This window comes from Petaurus breviceps, unplaced genomic scaffold (genome assembly GCF_028583685.1).
Source record: "Petaurus breviceps papuanus isolate PSGF00001 unplaced genomic scaffold, PetGlider_PUasm1.0 90639, whole genome shotgun sequence".
NCBI lineage: Eukaryota > Metazoa > Chordata > Mammalia > Diprotodontia > Petauridae > Petaurus > Petaurus breviceps.
In genome coordinates, this window is record NW_027187296.1 from 7,163,794 (window position 1) to 7,183,731 (window position 19,938).

Below are 19,938 nucleotides of genomic sequence, written 5' to 3' on the forward strand. Positions count from 1 at the left end.
GAACCTGGGCAAATAGACTCTTCCTCTCCCAGCCTTAATCTCCTCACCCAAAAAGGGAGGATGGTTAGACTAAGCAGCTCTTTAAGACGCTTAGCTGTCTTACTCTGGCTATATTAAGGAGACAGAAGAAGCAGAACAGTTCTGCTTAACTCCACAGATTTAGATTCCATAAGAAGAAAAAAATTTTTAACACTCAATTATGTAATAATTACAATAATTTATAGACCAATTTTATAACAAATGACAAATTTAATGACAAGTCAGAATATATAATATATAATAATAATATAACAGTCAGACCCATCTCATAATGTAATGAATTGTTTCAGAAGGACATGAGGTCCTTGTTTTACTGGAGGTTCCCATGCAGATGCTGGAGGACACCCTTCCCCCATTCCTCCCCCCAGTCAGGGAGGATGCAGATGGCATTCTTTGCCCTGGAATGTTGGACTACATGCCTTCTGAGGTCTTTTTTTGGCTCAGAGCAGTGAGGCGAGACAGCAAAGAAGTATGAAAGCATGAAGAGATGACTGGAAGCTGGTTTTGATGAGTCAAGAAAGAGGACTAGAGCATGAAGCAATGACCTAAGTAGAGAGAGAGACACAGATGAGGCCAAGGGAAGAATAAAGGAAAGCCTCCCTGACATCATGTGTTTTCAGTGAGGTCAGCAAAGCTCTACTTCATTTTATATAGAGGTTACCATGAGGCAGCTTGAGAAAGGGGAAAGAGTCCTGGACTTACAGGGGATCCTGTACCTGGTCCAAGCTACTCTAAAAACCAACTGTTTTCTTAGGTGAGATTCCCTCTCACATTATCTCTCTGACTTCACTTTCCTTATCTGGAGAAATAAGTGAATTGAGCAAGCTAAAATTTAAGATTCCTTCCAGGGATGACATTCTATGATTCTGAGTCATTTCCTTTCTCTACATGTTTCTTTCTCTGTCCAACACAAGATAAGAAAGAGATGGCAAGAGAAGAGTTTGATAAAAAATCTGGACGTTCCAGTGGGCTGAAAATTCAATGTAAGTTGACAGTGTGACATGGCAGATGGAGAGTGAATGCTATCTTTGAGAAATTCAGATAGGTAGAGGGTCTAGAATGAGGGAGGTGATAACATCACTGTACCATGACCAGAGTATGTATGTCCAGAATAAGGTGAACAGGATGGTCAAAGGCCTGGAGGCCCTGCCAGAGGAGAATCAGGGGAAGAAAGAGGGGATGTTAGTTTGGAGAAGAATAAACTGGAGGTGGGATCAATACATGTCTTCATCTATCTGAAGTGTTGTCCCTTGGAGAAGGGATCGTATTTGTTCTGCTTTAAATCAGAATGCAGAACCAGGAGCAACAGGGGGATGTTTCAGATGTTAGAGGAAGGTATAATGGATAGAGCACTGGGCCTGGAGTCAGGAAGATCCAGGTTCAAATGTGGTCTCAGATATTTACTAACTTTGTGACCAAGTTACTTAATCTCTGTTTGCCTCAGTCAACTCAACCATAAAATGGGGATAATAATGGCACCTACCTTCCAGAATGGTTGTTAGGGATCAAATGATAGAATATTTGTAAAGTACTAGCACAGTATCTGGTATGTAGCAGGTGCTAAATAAATGCTAGCTGTTACTATTATTTTCTTCAGAGAGGTCGATTTGTAGCTCAGTGTAAGGAAAAACTTCCTAAGAATTAGTGCTATGAAATGACCTGCCTCAGGAAATAACAGAATTCTCCCTCACTAAAACTTTTCAAGTGGAAGTCAGATGATCACTTGTAAGTGATATTGGAAAAAGAATTAACACTCAGATAGAGTTCTAGATAAACTGTCTTTGAGGTATCTTCCAGTTCTAAGATTTTATGATTTCATGAAATTGGGAAGGAAGCTTTATCTCTGAAACCCAATGACTATTTGTTTCATATTCCTGCAGCCCTCACCTTACCACTGTTGGCTAAATTTCTCTTATTCCTTAAAGTCATTTTCCTCTCTCAGTTCCATGGTATAAAACTGGATTCCTCTCTCCTCTGTAAATCTGTGTTGACATAGGGATCTCAGTGGAGTAGTTCAAATTAGAATAAACTGCTTTCTGCAGTCCCCACCCAAAGTCCTGGGGGGCAGTTTCTTAGGACTCCTTTTTCTTTCCACCATGGCACCTCCTTGGACTTCAGGTACCTACAACCACACCCTCTCAGACCCAACCGGAAATTCCTTCCCTTAGGGATCAATGACAACTTCATCATAGACACAGATAGAAAGAAGAAAAGGGATACATTCCCCATGTTGGAGTAGTTGCTTCTGCTCCCAGCTTAGATCTGCCTAAATTAACTAACAACCTGGTCTTTTAAGGGCCCGCAGAAGCATGATCTGTTTTCTGCTCAGCCAATCACGTAGCCCCTTCTGATTCATTCAAGGGACTTGTTCATACCTTTTAAATGTGTAGTTGTTACTTTACACTTAGTTTAATACCTTATTAACACACTGAAACCCAACCATCTGTGACTAAATACTGTTACTACATGAACTGAGTTGAGAGAAGATTCATATCCTTTTTCCCTTACATAACCTACTTCAGGGCAGGGAGTGTGGCACTCTTCATCTTTCTATCTGCAGCTTCCCTAAGGGAAGGAATTTCTGCTTGGGCTTGAGAGGGTGTGGCTAAAGGTACCTGAAGACTAAGGAGAGGGAATGAAGAGAAAAAAGAGTCCAAAGAAACTGATCCCCAAAACCTTAGAGGGGACTGACCTTTTGAGAGGATAGAGTTTTCATTCCTCCACCCACTAACCCTATACCTGGCTAAGTCATTTTGAAGCAGTCACTTAACTGGTGAGAGACAGACCCTGTATCCAAGAGGTCACTCATTCCAACAAGTCCTAGCATTTTCATAGATTCTACAGTTATTTTCCTTATGTATTTCTGGTAAAAATAAAGAGAATATGATTGTAACCTGAGATCCATTGTTCAGGACAGTAGGGAATTCCACATTCTCAATCTTCATCATCATTTCATCACATGTTTTTATGAGTCCAGAGAGGATGGACTTGTAAGCTACTGGTAAAGAAGCTGTGTTTATTATTCTTGAGGTCTGGGGAAACTTTCCCTGGTCCCATTTTCTCTTCCTAATGTTGGTTTGGTAGATTTTAACTTCTATGGGACCAAAGATACATTCTCTTTGTGAGGAAATCTAACATATATATGGCCATCTGATCTATAAAATGCAACAGAAGATGGCCCTACTTCCCTGCTTGTGTCTTGATGGTGGTATTCATGGACCAGGCTGTTGTGGTATATACTTCTTCCTTGTTATTTATTAATCAGAGATTGTTGAAAGTTATCTCTATTATTACATCTTTTGAGGGATCACATGATTTTTATGTCATCAATGGCCCAGGGCTTGGGTGCAGGGGAGTAGTGTAGGGGAGAAAGAGAGACTTCTATAAGGTGCCATATCTGCTCTGACTCAAGTGGAGCCTTGATTCATACCAGGGGTATCCTGATATAAAGAGAGAAGGTCAGGTTTTCTTACTCTCTGACTTATACCCTTACCCTGAAGATCTGGGGAAAATCTGTATAACAAAATTTAGGTATGGGTCATGTTTAGGGTCTCCCTCAAAAATGATTAACAATGTCCCTCCTAGAAAAAGTACTCAATATATAGGTAGATATCAGACATAGGACAGCTATTTATTTCTTCCACTATAAAAGAAATCCATACAACACAAAAGACTCATAAGTACATTTAACAAATACTTAAAACAAAACAACCCATCACACCTATGTGGCTTTCACAGGAGACAAAAACAACTTTGTAGGAATACTGGTAAGAGAGTTCACATTTACCTCAGATCTAAATTCCAGTTCTAGTTGGCCAGGCATGGCTCCCTAGTTCCTTCAGACGCAACATGATTCTGTCAGTGGTCATCTTCTCTTTTAACAAGTGGTATAGGGGGTGGCTCTAGGTGGCTCAGTGAATAGAGCACTGGCCCTGGAGTCAGAAGGATCTGAGTTCAAATCCAGCCTCACACACTTCACCCTCACTAACTGTGTGACTTTGGGCAAGTCACTTAACCTCAAATGCCCTGCCTTCTCCCTCCAAGAAAAAAAACAAACAAACAAAAAAATAAAACAAGTGGTACATAGACTTCAGAAAAACCTGGAAAGACTTGAATGAACTGATGCTGAGTGAAGTGAGCAGAACCAGGAGAACATTGTACATAGTAATGGCCACAATATGTGATGACTAACTTTGATAGATTTAGCTCTTCTTAGCAATGCCAGGATCCAAGACAATTCCAAAGGACTCATGATGGAAAGTGCTATCCACATCCAGAAAAAGAACTATGGAGTTTGAATGTAGATTTGCTCTCTTTTTCTTTTTGTTTGTTTGTTTCTTCTTTCTTGTGATTTCTCCCATTGGTTCTAATTCTTCTTTACAGCATGACTAATGTGAAAATAGGTTCAATATAAATGTGTATGTGGAGTCTATATCAAATTACATTCCATCTTGGGGTGGGAAGAGGGGAGAGATGGGGAGAAAATTTGGAACTCAAAATCTTTTTTTTTTTCTGCAGGGGGAAAGCAGGGCAATTGGGGTTAAGTAATGAAACTCAAAATCTTACGGAAGCAAATGTTGAAAACTAAAAATAATTTTTTTTTAAATAAGTGGTATAGGGTGTAATGGGAATGCAAATTTGGAAGATCTTCCCTGCCCCTAGGCTAAAGTGCACCAGAAGCCTGGGGAGGGAGGCTTGTTTTTCAGTAGATACTTTTTGATTGGCCAGTGGGTCAATAAGGTTGTTACATTCTCTGAGCCAGGAGAAGGCTATATAAGCCCTGATGTGTAGCTTTGTTTTGGGACTCACTTTGAGAAGTGTTCTGTGATTTGATCTGAATTCTGGGAAGCCGTTGTTGAGAGTCCCCCGGCTTTGAAAAACCCAGATGTTGACTGGGTATGGATGTAATGGTTGGACAGTTTGGAAATCTGTCTACTTGATCTGTTTCTGTCTTGATAATTCTGCCTGTATGCTTTGAAGTTCGGGGTGCTGACATTTTTTCCCTGAACAAGGTAAACGATATATGGTCTGACTGATTAAAGTAAGCTTGTTAACCCATTTTGAGTTGCTTTCCTTTAACAAAGCAGATCCAAGAACCTGTGGTGGCGGCAAACCCTGAGGACACTTGGGGTGCTTGCTGCTACATAGGGGCAGCTAGCTGGTGCAGTAAATAGAGCACTGGCCCTGGAGTCAGGAAGACCTGAGTTCAAATCTGGCCTTAGACTCATAACACTTACTAGCCATCTGACCTTGAGCAAGTCACTTCATCCCAATTGCCCTGTCTTCCCCCCTCCAAAAAAAAAGCAAAAACAAAAAAGAAGTGGTCTAGGCATGGGAAGCATCTCCTGCTGGGCAGTTAGCACCAATCCTAGAACACAAGAACTCAAACTTGGTAGCCACCAAGGCTGGAAAGTTTCTCCTTTCACAGGGCCACTGGGCTAAAGGAAAGAAATTAAAATTCGGTTTCATCTAGGCAACATGTTCTCACTGCTGAAGTTGTAACTGTTACTGAGGCTGGTAGGTAGCGGTGGAGAAGAAAGTAGAGAAATCCCCCCTTTTTTTTCTTTTTGGAAGTTCAAGACAGAGCTAGTACCAGATCTGTCCCCAGGGTAGCCCTAAAAAGAGAGGGGGAAGAGCTTTTCCATAATTCTGGTAGTCTAGTGAAAAGGATTTTCTGCACAAGAATCTATCCCCCGTGATACCCCATGATCAATAGTATTTGACAAACACTTATCCTCTGCCACCCAGCTGGGGGGACACACAGGGTACAATCAAGAGTTGCTGCATCACAGCAGCAAATTAAAAGTACCTTGTCCTCAGCAAAAATCCAGTGCCCAAGTCCTTCCCTACAAAGCCAGAGCAGATTTTCCACAAGATCATCCCCACTGCATTTATGTATCTCTCATGAGAGATATCTTGTTGGAGGAGCAGCTTTCAGCTTACCTTTTACCCTACCACATCAAACATACAATAAGTAGAGTAAAATCCCATATTCTCTGCACCTTTCAGTCAATTATGTGACTGGGAAAATGCAGTCTGATATAAAATACTTTGTGAAAGCTGCCTGTTCCCTTCTTATACCTTCATCAAGGATATCGCTGATACATGTGTAGATAATTTTCATAAATCCACTATAAAGAGGAGAAAGGCAAAGAAGTTAATAGGTATTGCTATTCTCTCAATTATCTTTCTCAGCAATAGGATTTTTTTTTCTAATTATTTGGTAGCCTACATACTATTATTTTTTAATTAAATACAACAATAATAGTAACATATACGTGAATGGATCTGTGGTCTCAACCATGTGGTTGCTACCTCCAGTGATGGACATCACAAACCATCCATATCTGTATATCTTGTACAATTCTTGTCCATGTTGTCTCACGTTGGGAGGTCAACCCAAACATGGTGTGTGTGCATGCATGCATATGTGCATGTGTGTATGTATGTGGGGGAGAGCTTGCTCACTTTTTATTGACATTAAGAGGAAATCAAGAAGGTATTTGAGATGTCCAACTACTATCTATTACTCTCACCATATGACTAATTCAACTTCGCTGATACATTTCCCCATTGACATCCTTAACTTCAGTTTTCTTTGTAGTTCCTTTTTTATATACTGCAGCCTGCTACCACCCACCATACCCCTATACATCATCTTCTAAGTGGTAATTAATTTTAATTATTCAGAAAATACAGTGTTCTGTGATTCACTGCCATACAACAACAATGGTATAATATTGGTATTAAAAAGATGGGGCCTGATTTTAGGGAGAAGTTTGGGATAATTAAAAGAGCTCTATAATTGCCTTTAGAAAATGCAGCCTTTTTTTCACGTCCCCCTGTACAATTCTAGGTTAGATTCTGTGTCTGTTTTCAATATCTTTTCAAGGTATCTATCCTGGTGGATGAGCTGTCTAGATTGTTCATCTAACTGCACGTTTATTTTGTTGTTCCGGTGTGGATGGTTATACCAAATTGTTTTGAGTGGTTATGAATTTCATCCAGGTGATCCTGCAGTGTCCTAGGCCTTGATGCAACCAGCATGATGTCATCTGTGATCACAAGACTCTGGAGGACTTTATCATCTATGAAGAATCCCTCTTGGATTCTTGTCTTGGATTCTGTGCTGGATCTCCTCCATGACAGCAGAAAACATGCTTTGACAAGCCTAAGCCTCTCTGTTTTATGCCTCATTTAACATTCATGATTATAGTATAGTAAAAAAAAGTCTTCTCTGTTGTTATATCTTTCAACGAATTTTGAGGTATGCAGGAGAGACTCCTTGGTGTAAGGGAGCTTTTAAAGTGGTATTTTGCTCTACTGCATCAAAAACATTTTTGAGGAAAAAAATGGCATGATCTAGACAGCACAATACGATCTTGTATTATTTGTATCTTTCTTTTCTGTTTAATTCTTATTGATGTCTTTTGTTTTTACATCACCTTCATTTCCAAATATATTCCTTCATTCTCTCCTAACCAGTGAGCCATTCCTTGTAACAAAGATTAAAAAGAAATAGAGAAAAAAGGTTCAGTAAAACTAACCAACATATAAATCATCAGACCACTTCTGATAGTATATGCAATATGTTCCACAGCTATAGTCCTCAATCTTTGCAAAGAAGTGAGGGAGGCACATTTTCTCAGCTCTTCTTTGGGGTCAGACTTGGTCATTTTAATTACATAGTAGTCAGTAAACTTCAGTCAATTGTGTGATAGTAAAAAATGTCATTTACTATGAAATGTCACTTGAGAAACTCTGCTTGGTCACAATAAACACTTGTCATCAAGGATACTTTTGATGAATCTGCATGTTATTTTCTCTAAAAATTATTTTTATTTCATAATTTTATTATAATTTATTTATAATTTTAATTTAACAATTTTAAAAATTATCATTTCTTTATCTCTGGCATTCCTTTTTAAAAACAATTTTCTCCCTCCCTCCAATTTCTCCCCTATACATTAAAAAGGCAAATAATATGATAATTATACATATGAAATCATGTAAAACATATTTCCATATTTCTTGGTGTTGTTCAGTCATTTTAGTTACGTCCAACTCTTTGTGAACCCATTTGAGGTTTTCTTGGCAAGAATGCTAGTGTGCTTTGCCATGTCCTTCTGTTCATTTTATAGATGAGGAAACTGAGCCAAACAGTTAACAGACTTGCCTAGGATCACACAGCTAGTAAGTATTTCAGGCTGTATTTAAACTCAAGTCTTCCTGACTCCAGCCCTGATGTTCTATCTACCATGCCATCTAACTTCTCCATTTTCACATTACCCATGTTGTCAAAAAGAAACAAATAAATAAAACCAAGACAAATAAAGTGAAAAAATGTACTTGAATCTGCGATCAGACTTCATCAGTTCTCTCTGTGGAAGTGGATAGCATTTTTCATCATGAGTCCAGAACTGGTTCATTTTCATGATCATAGTAGCCAAATCTTTCACAGCTGATCACTGTTAAAATATTCCTGTTACCAGATTCTGCTCACTTTAATGGTGCATCAGTTTATATGTCTTCCCAGCTTTTTCTGAATCCATCCTGCTCATCATTTATTATAGCACAATAGTATTTCATCAAAATAATATACCACAACTTGTTTACCATTCTCCAAGTGATAGGTAGCCCCTCAATTTCCAATTCTTTGCCATCACAAAAAGAGCTGCTACAACATGTTTTTGTGCAGATAGGTCTATTATCCTTATTCTTTCATCTCTTTGAGATACAGACCTAGTAGTGGTATTTGTGGGTTATACATTTTTTTAAATTTAATTTTAAACTTAAATACAAAATTAGAAAAGAAAAAAAGAATATTTCTACGTACATAGCAGAACATGGGAGTATTCAATATAAAACAATACATTTCCATTTCAAGAAAACCAATGTAATGTGTACTACACATTTTTTTTCAAAGCTTCCCTGCTTTTCTTTACTTCCTTCTAGGTTTTCTTTTGTTCCCTGCTGTGCACTTTTTACTTTATTTTTTTCTCTCTCACTTTTCCCTCACCCCCCACCCTCTGCCCCCAGACAAGGCTACAATTAAACACATATATATGTATATATGCATACATATGCATGTATGCATATATACATACACATATACATAGTATATATAAATATATATTTAGTATATATTTTATATATACTTAGTATAAAATATATTTAGTATATATAATAGATATATACTATCTACAAATATATATACTTATATATATAAATATATGCACACATATATTTATATAAGACAATGCTAGGCATATTTCTATTTGTCATTTCTTTCTCTGGAGGTGGATAGCATTTTCCTTTGTAAGTCCAAGTCTTTCCATATTTTTCTAAATCAACCAAGTCATCTTTTTGTTGTTGCTTTTTGGAGGGGGGTAGGCAGGGCAATTGGGGTTAAGTGACTTGCCCAAGGTCACACAGCTAGTAAGTGTTAAGTGTTTGAGGCCAAATTTGAACTCAGGTCCTCCTGACTCCAGGGCCGGCGCTCTATTCACTGCACCACCTAGCCACCACCAACTCATCATTTTTTATATCACAGCAGTATTCCAACACAATTGTATCCTATCTGAAAGATTGTTTATAAGTTTTTTCCCCAATTTTCTGTTTTCCTTCTATTCTTAGCTATAATGGTTTTATTTACACAAGAAAATTTTAATTTAGAATAACCAAAATTGTCTATTTTACACTTCAGTAATGCTCTCACCTTATAATATGGTTTAAGGTCTGGTACTGCTGAACCATATATTATTTTCATAACCATTTTTGTAACGTTGTGGCTCAGTTCTGCTTTCCTTAAGTATATACGAAGATTCAGCAAGGGACTTTAAAAAATGAATGGAATATTTGAGTAAACCAGTAGGTGATAATACTACTTAACTACTGACCTTGACCTCTTTTGGTCACTTTCTGGCACAGGACTGAAGGAATAGTCACTTTATTGAAAAGCTGTAGAATTTTTTCTGGTCACCAGAGGGCACCAGAGCTACAAACACCTAGGTTTCTCCCTCCAATATGGTGGCTGCCAACAAGTTTTTGGCTCTGAAGTGGATTTTGTGTTAACCTCGTACTGGATCAGTTCAATTTAGTTTAGGAGTGGAAATGGAATGTGTTTCATAATATTAAAATATTAAATCTGTTATCTATCTGTAATGAGGAACTAGCCAATGATCTCAGTCCTCATAAGCAAGCACAATACATTCTGCTAATGGAAACCCCATGTTGACCTGAGCATGAGCAGACATTCAATAATGAGTTAAGGTTCATTAACCATGTGGTGAAGAAGAGCTTTTTTTATTTGTTACAAAGAAGGACATGGCATTAGTCAGTAAGAGGCTGGCTCTTGCTTAGTTCTTGGTTGGTATCTTCCTTGTCTACTTACTATTATTTAGGTGAGAGAAAACGGTGTAAAGTGAGAGGCCTACCCACCTAAAGCCAAAATGTGGCCCCTCTCTGCATATTTCAATTAGTTCTTTCTTATTTTAGGTGAAAGAGACTGGAAATGGCTATAACCATGTGATATTCAAAAAAGTCAGGGGAGACAGTCACCAAAAGTCCAGGACTAGTGGAATCCATGTCAGGATTTGCTAGAAGAAAGACAGTGAGAAGCAAAGAACTTAGCAACTTGCTAGGTCCATTCCGGCAGTAGCAGAGAAGCATCCTGGGCTATCTTCAGTCATCTGGGTCTATATTTTGCCACTGGACCCAGATGGTTCTAACGGAGAAAGTGAGTCTGGTGACTCACTTTGCACAGCCCTCGCTCACTAAAATCAAGTCATGGCATTATCTTCCTGATGTCATGGTCCTCTTCAAGAACAAAGTACAAACCACAACACACACAACCACACAAGTAAACTAACTGGAACAAATGCTATGTAGAAAATGCATTGTCTCAGTCTATTCTGTCTAGGGACTGAGGTGGTATAGGAATGAGTTGGGGGATAAATATGTGTTCTCCTGTCTTTGATCTATATTTGCACTAAATATCTTTTGCAAAAGCTAATTGAGGTTTAACTGGTTAAGTTAACCTGGAACACTAATCACTGGTGGCATACTGTAGGGGTATACAACAGAATTATTGCTCAGGCTGATGGCACTAAAAAGACTTGCCTAACTGCTCAGGGGTACCTCTGGAGTGCTGAGGAGAAAATATAGCCAGCCTTGTTCTAGGAGAAGGAAAATAATAATGAGAAAAATATATGGTGGGTAATTGCAACATCTTATTTAAACAGGTAATTGAATTATTTACATAGGGAATTAAAAAACCAAAAGTGGGAAATGGACAACAAAAATAATAGCCACTATAATTATTTCATACAGAAATTTAGTCAATGTAAATTAATTGTTAAAAGGAGACCAAAAGAGCCCAGAAAGTACATTAATCAACAAATGTCTGATCAACTTTCCAAAAGGAGAGAGAGAGCTACCAAAGGCAACATTGGGCTAAAATATAAACTTATTTGGAAAATCTCACGGTGAAGAATGATTGCAAATAGAATTGTCTCATTAAGCAGAGAGAAGCTGTGGAGGATAAAACCAGTTTCAAGAAGTCTTGGCAAGATATCCAACCAAGCAGTTTTTCCATGTGAATTCAAGGAAAAATGTGGAAAGAGAATAATAAGAAGATAAATGGAAGATATTTTCTTCAAAAAATTAAAAATGGCTTTTTTTATCAAGGATAGTGAAATCACTACACTTGGATCTTCACATTAAATTACTAAATATGCTCATAGAAGAGACAGAAATGTCACTAAGTAGAACAGAGATGGGAAAAGTAGCTAAATTAGGCCACCCATATATAGAAGAGATCTGTGCTAGATGTGATAAGTTATGAGGGACCAATATACAAGTTATCTGAAGTTGATGAAAGTACCAAAGGTGGGGGGGAGGCTGGAAATCTTAGACCTTATTGATACTGAAAAAAAACTAAGAGAATATTAGTAACTACTCATCTATATGCCTGCTCTCTCATCTATATAAAATCTTTATGAGTCATCTACACACGAATGAAGGGCATTCTTTACATGTATGTAGGAAATCTAAGAAACAAATAGGTTTTCATATGCATTATTCTCTAATGGGCCACATTTTTTCCATTGCACAATTAACTAAAAGATGCAAAGAATATCAGATCATACTGCACTTACTGTTTATTGAGGAAAAGCATTGAATTGATAGAATTTGGATGCTTTAACAACAAAGGGTCTCCCATCAAGATCATTCAAGATTCCCTGGAAGATATAACAACAAAAAATAATCCTGTTCAATGACCCTCTGATAATAAACATTAGTTGAGTCATAAATAAATGTATGTTCATTAAAGGTATTGGCCCTCTGTGATGGAGGAGGTCCACTGCAGGACAAATTTAAATGGTGAAGTCCTCCAGACACTTGACTTTGGGAATAATGTTTTTGCTGGTTACACTGCTGAGCCTCCTAGAATTTGTAATCACTCAAAAGAGATTGGCCTGACCATCAACAGAGGAACAATCAAGTAGAAGGAGAATGTCTATGGCCCAGATTTCAACATGTATTTGAAAGGATACACTATAGAACAGGGGTTCTCGATCTTTTCCATAGGATTTTGAGAGGTTTACAACAGAAACCAACTATATTAAAATATGCTTATCAAAAAATTTTTTTAATAATCAAATTCATAGACCCAACTTAAGAACCTCTGTGACAGAGCTTATCCAACAGTACTTATATCTTGGACAGAGAATTTAAATGAACAATGAATTGGGCCCAGATTAAATAGAAGGAAGAGAGATGACTTGATTGCTCTTAGGAAATTGCAAAGCTCATTTACTGATCCCAAGCTTCCTACAAAAGCAAATTTTCAATACTAACATGTTACCAGTATGGTTGTACAGCAGTGAGACATGGGACACAGTTACCTACGAAGAACTAAAAATAAATATTATGCTGAAGGCAATGGAGAGACATGCTTGTATGTTGTAGATAAGTCTCTACCTCTCAGAGTCTATTTCCTCATCCATAAAATAGAGGTATTAGTTGTACTAACTACCTTGTAGTGTTGTTGCAAACCTTTTAACACTCTATTAAAAAAAGAAAAGTTGTTGACGCAGCTAGATGGTACAGTGAGTAGAGTACCAGCCCTGGAGTCAGGAGGACCTGAGTTCAAATCCAACCTCAGACACTTGACACACTTACTAGCTGTGTGACCTTGGCAAGTCACTTAACCCCAATAGCTTTGCCTTCTCCTTTCCAAAAAAAAAGTTATTATTATTATTTGCCAGCTATTTAATGAAAGATATTTCTAGTCTATATTCCTTCTTATTCTAACTGCATTGATTTTATTTGTGCAAAATCTTTCATTTTTATCTAGTTAATCTATTTTGTCTTTGCAATTTTCTTTAAGTCATGGCTGTTTATAATTTCATTCTTTATCCATAGTTGTAAAAGATATAACTTTCCATTCTGCATTTGGATAAACAGGTATATTACTTTTCTTCTATGCTATTGCAAGAGCCTCCCAATTGGTCTCCCTGCATCAAGTCCTTCAGCTCTCCAATTTATCTTCCATACAGTTGCCAAAGTGAAAATCCTAAAGCACAGGGCTAACATATCATTTCCTTGTTCAAGTAGTGATCATGACTTCCTACTACCTCCTGAATAAAATACAGGCTCTTCTGCTTGCCACTTAAAGTCCCTCACTGCTTGGTTTCTGACTCTCTTTTGCTGGGTCTTCATCCAGGTTGTGCCTGATAACCAGGGGTGTCCTGGGCACTCTTTGCTTCTCCCTCTTTCCTATTTGGCTTAGTGATTTCATCAGCTCCCATGGATTCAATGATTGTTTCCACAAGGATGATTTTCATATCTATTTTCCTAGTCCTAATCTCATTCCTGACCATCAGTTAGTCTCCAACTGTTTAGCGGACATGTCAAACTGGATGTCCCATAGACATCTTAAACTCAACATGTCCAAAATTAAACTCATCCTTCCTCTCTAAACCTTCTCTTCTTCCTAACTTTCCTATTATTGTCAAGGGCATCACCAACCTGCCTAGATTTACAAAGTAGGTGTCAGCCTTGACTCCTCACTTTCTTTACTGCCCCCTCCTCCTCCTCCTCAATCAGTTGCCAATTACTATCCATTCTACATTCACAAAATCTGGCACCATAATGGAGAACATCTCATTCCTGGAATATTTTAATATCCAATAGCTTTCTGGTTGGTCTCTTGCCTCAAGTCTCTGCCCACTCCACCAGTCCATCCATTCAGTTTTCAAACTGATCTTCCTAAATTGAGGGTCTGATCATGGTTAACCCCTATTTGATAAACTTCAGTGGATCCCTCTTACTTCCAGGATCAAATATAACATTTTCGACTTTTAGAGCAGCAAGGTAGCACAGTAGATAGAGTGCTGGGCATGGAGTCAGGAAGACATGAATTAAAATCCAGACTGATCCTTAGTAGCTGTGTAGCTTAGTGGCCTGGGCAAGTCACTTAACCCTGTTTGCCTCATTTTTCTCATGTGCAAAATGAGCTGGAAAAGGAAATGGCAAACCACTCCAGTATCTTTGCCAAGAAAATCCCAAAAGGGGTCACAAAAGAGGAGTCAGACATGACTGAAAAATGACTAAACAACAAACAACATTTGGCTTTTAAAGCCCATCATAACCTAGCTCCTTCCTACCTTTCTAGTCTTCTTGCATTTTAATCCCACCTGCACATACTCTGGAGTCCAGCCACAGTAGACTCCTTACTGTTCCTTGAACAAGAAACTCTTATCTCCTAACTCTTTGAATTGTCACTGGCTGCTCTGCATGCCTAGTATTCTTTCCCACCTCATCTGTTAGCTTCTTTGCCTTCTTTTAGGTCTCAACCAAAATGCCATCTCCCAAAAGAAGCCTTTTCCTAATCCCTTTAATATTTTTTAATTCAATTTTTTTTCAGGTCTGCATTCTTTCCCTTTCATGTTCTGGTTGCTCCCCCACAACCCTTTGAGAAAGCAAGAGAGAAAAAACTAACACCAGTTACTAATGTGTATAGTCAAGGAAAACAAATTCTCAAATTGGTCATGTTAAAAAAAAACAAACATATCCCTCATTCTGCATTCTAAGTATATTGCCTCTCAGTCCGGAAATGGATGTGTTTCATCATGAGTCCTCTGGAATCATAGCTGGTTATTGTATTGGACAGAGTTTCCTAAGTCTTTAAAGTTGTCTTTACAATATTTATATGAATTATTCTAACTTCACTTTGCTAAATCAGTTCATTCAAGTCTTCCCTGGTTTCTCTGAAATCATTCTCTTCATTTATTTTTTCTCTTTCACTTTTCATCTTTACACTTTATTTTTTGCCTTACGAGGGGTGTGTGTGTGTCTGTGTATTCATACAGGCATGCATGTATACATATACATGATGTATGCTTCTCATTTTTCATGAGTTATCCAAACATTATAAATATACATACATATATACACACAGGGATGAGTATTCACATTTAACTTTATTAGGTACTGTTATGGTTCAAATAAAAAGAAACCGAGTAATTACATCCAACCAACAATTTATTAAATAATGCATGCAGCTGTAACACAAACTGGGACCAGGGCTCTCAATAACTACAGGCCCCAAAGCTTGGTTTCTCTACGATTAATATACAATTTGAAGGGAATAAAAAACAGAATTATAGGGATTGAGACATTTGGTTTTTCATTGGTAGAAGGTATCTGAAGACACTGAGGTGAGAGTGAGAAGGGTTTTTTGACATTCTTTAAATGGGGTGACTAGAGAAGGGGAGTACTCTTGTGACTTAGATGGAGTTGAAACTTAACTTCACAAAATGGTGGATGAAAGGCAAAATGGAGTTCCTCGTGCTAATTTTAATGTAACAGTATCTCTTTACTATTTAAACAGCTAAATGAAAGTAATGCAAACTACTCATATAATATAAAATATATTTTCACATGGTACATATTCTGCATTTTAAGGAAAGAAGTGAATGACATATTTCGATTAGTTCAAATGTTTTACTAGTAATAAACTTGTGCTCTAAAAGATTGTTTTCGTGAATTTTTTTTTCAGCATGGAACGTCCTTGCTTTTAAGCACAAGCCAAATCCACCAAGGACCTGCCGGCAACTTCGGAGGCTCCCGCTCGGCTCCTTCCTCTCCTACAATATTGTATGCTACTTGGAAGAGAAATAAAAGTTTGTTCAGTGGCCAAGGGGGGAGGGGAACGAGGAGCCGGGAGGGGGAGAGAACTGGATCCGACAGGACGGAGGAGCTGTGGGTACCCCCGCCGTCTACAACCGAAGAATCCCTGGGGCTCCCCAGAAATACATTCACAGCCCCCGCACTTCCCACCTCAGATCCCCAGACGCCCCCGCAAATCCACGGAGCACTGCCCCTTATCTCCCAAGTGCTATTCAGGAACCCACAAAAGACACCCTTGGGTCCCCAGTACTCTCTAGACACCCCAGGATCCCCAAATTCTGCTCAGTGGGCCTCCCTGAAGCACACATTCCCTGGGGTACACACACCTCAGACTACCATTCGGAATTCCCCAAAGCCCCCACGGATCACCACCAAACATATCCAAGAAGTTCCCCTCCCCCAAAACCTACAATTCCGCTGTGCCTCTCAGCCTCCAAACACTCACAGTTTTCTTTCTCAAAAGAACCTTTCAGCACTGTGAGGAACCCCTAAACATTGTTCATGGACTTTCCCAACAAATCCGGGAGCCTTCAGTACAACCCAACACCCTCCAAAATCACTCGAGCACCAAACACCTTTTAGCGTTAACCCCAACACAGGAATGAATCCTTGTCACCAGCTCCTGACGTCCCTGGGGATACAGCCCTGAAGCCCCCACACTCCCAATAAGCCGCAGCGCAGCTTCCTCTCGGGATCTCCAGAGCCCTCCAGAGAGTGGAGTCTCCCCTCCCCCTCGCACTTTCCCAGTTCTCTTCCGCCGCCACCCGGAGCCCCCGAGGCCTCTCCCGGGCCTGGGAAAGGGGCCCCAGTCTCGCAGACACAGTTAAGGGAAACTCCTTCCTCTTCCCGAAAAAGGCTAAAGTTATAAAACCAACCCCGTTCTCCCTAGGAGGGCCTGCCTGGGCTCCAGGAGCTCTTAGCCCACCTGGGAATACACTCAGACACCCTCTTCCCTCGGGAACGTAGGGCCAGGCCAGGGCTGCCAGTCGACTTAAGATGGTCAGCCAGCCCTCCTCCGCCCCAGGTCCCAGACCCGCAGCCTTCCGACCCGCCCCTCTCCTCTGCCTCTCCCCGCCTCCAGCTTCCCTCCCGCCTCCTTGTACATTCAGCCCAGAGCCCGGGAAATCGAGCTTTCTCATACCAGCTATTCGTCCTCCTACTTACGCCCCTTCTTACTCCATCCCTCCCCACTTCTCCGTCTCTGCCCACCCCTCTTCTTCCGTCTTACTTGTCCCATCCTTCCCTAGCTCCCTCCATCGCCCCTTGTCTCGCTCTAACCTTCTTTCCCCCTGCCCATCTCTCCCGTCCTGTTCTCTCCATCTTCGCTTCCTTTGTCCCCAACCCCCCACTCCCAGTCCGTTCAAGTCTATTTTCTGGATCCAAGACACTGCGCCAGAGCAGTTGCTGGCAGATCCTGGCCAAAAAATGTATTGCCCGAGGCCCACTCTATGGGATGGTAACTTCCTGGTCCGTCCCCCTGGACGTCTCCTAGGGCTGGACAAAAACGGGGAGTTGTGGAGCCACCCCCAATCTCCTTTACACTCCACCTACCACACACCTTTGTGTGCTCTAGGGCAAGAGAGAACAGAAAGCTGCATAACTTATTAAAATCTGTCCTACTTTTACACTGAAGGCCTCCTGCCTCCCGCCTTCCCCAACAACCACTTTGTTTTAGAAGGAGTTTCACTTTAGAAATTAGGAAACAGGGCATTAGGCTTGCCCTGTGGGAGCCAGACTATCTAATCCTCAAAGGGGAGAGGGAGGAGGGGGGAGATGCTTAGGAAGGCAGGAGACTTTGTATCCAGGTTCATATCCTAAGCCCTACTTCTCACTATTTGTATGACTTCTTTCCTCTAAGTTTCCTTTTATATTAAGTGATGGGATTGGACTAAATCAGTGTTTTGCTCAGTGTAGTTAGAGGACCCTGAGACCCTTTGAAGGAGTCCTTGAAATCAAAACTATTTTCGTGATACTGAGATACTACTGCTCAAATACTCTTCCCTTTTCCAACTACTTTGTCTTCCAGAGACTGAATTTTCTTCACCTACTTCAACAAATTGATTGTACAAGATGAAAATCCAGCTTTCTATTTAGTCAGACCTTAAAAGAGATTTGCAAAAATATGTAAAACAATAACTTCTAAATTTTTTGGAACATTTTCATTAAAATGCTATTTGTGTTAACATATAGGGGATGACTTTTCACTAAACCGATAAGCATTTTTAAATGTGTTTTAATTTCTAATATGGTAAATATCAAGATATAACCTGTCAAATTCTGAAAATAAATTGCCAAAGGGCCACAGAAGTTATAGCAAAAGCTTTATGCCAACTGTCAACTCTGAAAAATAGAATAAAATAAAACCAAATAGTTCACAGAGGTTATAAGTCAAAATCTTTCTGTATTCTGCTCTAGGACAAAGGAGACCCAAGGCATTGAAGCTAAGCCTTGATACATTTGGTTAAGTCTAGACAAAGAACCAAGCAGTGAAGTGTAACTAGTACATTGTAAGCCCTCTAAGGAGTTTGTTCTAAAATTGAACTGTATTTGCTGTTTAAAGCCCCTTAAACAAGGACCTAGGTTATGCTGACCAGAAACTCAGATCCAAAGATTGATATAAGGACTTTGCTAACAATTGTATATCTCCAAGAACCCATAATGTCTTACCTGAAAACTAGACTTGTACTGATCAATCAGTGATTGTTTTCATGTTATAGACATCTGGGGAGAGTTACACCTCCTTTTCTGAACTCAGGAAATTGCACCTCTTCATTCCACCCCCTCAATCTAAGGGCCCCTGCCAGGTCCTTCTGACTACTCCCACAGCTGCCAGATTTGTGCATGTGGACTCCTGGATCATATGAAGAAAGCCCCTGCTCTTGTGTGGATGGCAGAAGTGTCCAGGGACCTCAAGGCTCTTCTGGTACAGACATCCAGATGAGAAAGCTGTCCCAAGATTCCAAACAAGGGCTGAGTCCTAGTTTTTTCCTGGTGTTATGTGTCCAACCACCAAAGCCTTGATGTAAGCATGTGTTGACATTTTCTCCCCCTCCCAAGTTGACATTCTTGGTTTCCCCCTCCTTTTTTCTGCTTGTAATAGACAATGGCTAACCAAGACCTATTATTGTTTTATCTACTTATTCTTTTAGCCCTTTGGGGAGTTTCTGGAAGACACCTAGTATGCACTTCCCTGATAGTTTCCCTCAAAGAACCAACCTCCTGGGATAAAAATGCCATTCTTTATCCTCCATCATTGCTAAGGGGGAGGGACTAACAAATTGTTGGTCTTGCTACCTAGACTCACATGCTTACCAACCTAAACCCACAGCTGTCCCTCAATTCAACATCTCCTCTTGGCCCAGCTGATCTCTCCTGGCATCTTGTTTCATACCTGTCTCTGCTTTCTTGGCCAGAGTGGGAATTTCTTTTAGACCCTCCTTTCTTTGGTCTAAAGAGGGAAATGTCAGGATCTCTATGCCAAGATCACCCCTCTCTTTTTACTATTAGAAGACACCCTGTTTCCCAGAGCTAAGGCCCAGCAAGCAAGCTGTGCCCTGAGCATAACAACAATCCTTTGCCCTCACCCTCTAGATGAACTCTGCTGCAGCTAAATCAGAGAATTGGCTCAAACCAGCCCTAGGTGGTCAATGAGCTCAGACAAAGCACCTGCAGGAACCATGATCAAGTCATGAAGCCCTGCTA

At 39.8% G+C, this 19,938-nt stretch overlaps 1 protein-coding gene and 1 long non-coding RNA gene across 2 annotated transcripts in view; both read right to left on the reverse strand.

The window, feature by feature from the left end:
- Nucleotides 1-273: 273 nt before the first annotated feature.
- LOC138143381 (uncharacterized) lies at nt 274-17,408 on the reverse strand. The gene is made up of 3 exons (XR_011163690.1): nt 17,162-17,408; nt 12,198-12,281; nt 274-584 (listed from the first exon to the last, which is right to left on the reverse strand). It is a non-coding gene; the product is annotated as an uncharacterized lncRNA (long non-coding RNA).
- A 2,453-nt stretch (nt 17,409-19,861) lies between these two features.
- The window catches only part of LOC138143492 (folate receptor alpha-like), a 3,084-nt gene continuing 3,007 nt past the window's right edge, over nt 19,862-19,938 (reverse strand). Inside the window, exon 4 of the mRNA XM_069064761.1 lies at nt 19,862-19,902. Within this exon, the coding sequence (XP_068920862.1) occupies nt 19,862-19,902 (41 nt within the window). The remainder of the gene's footprint in view (nt 19,903-19,938) is intronic.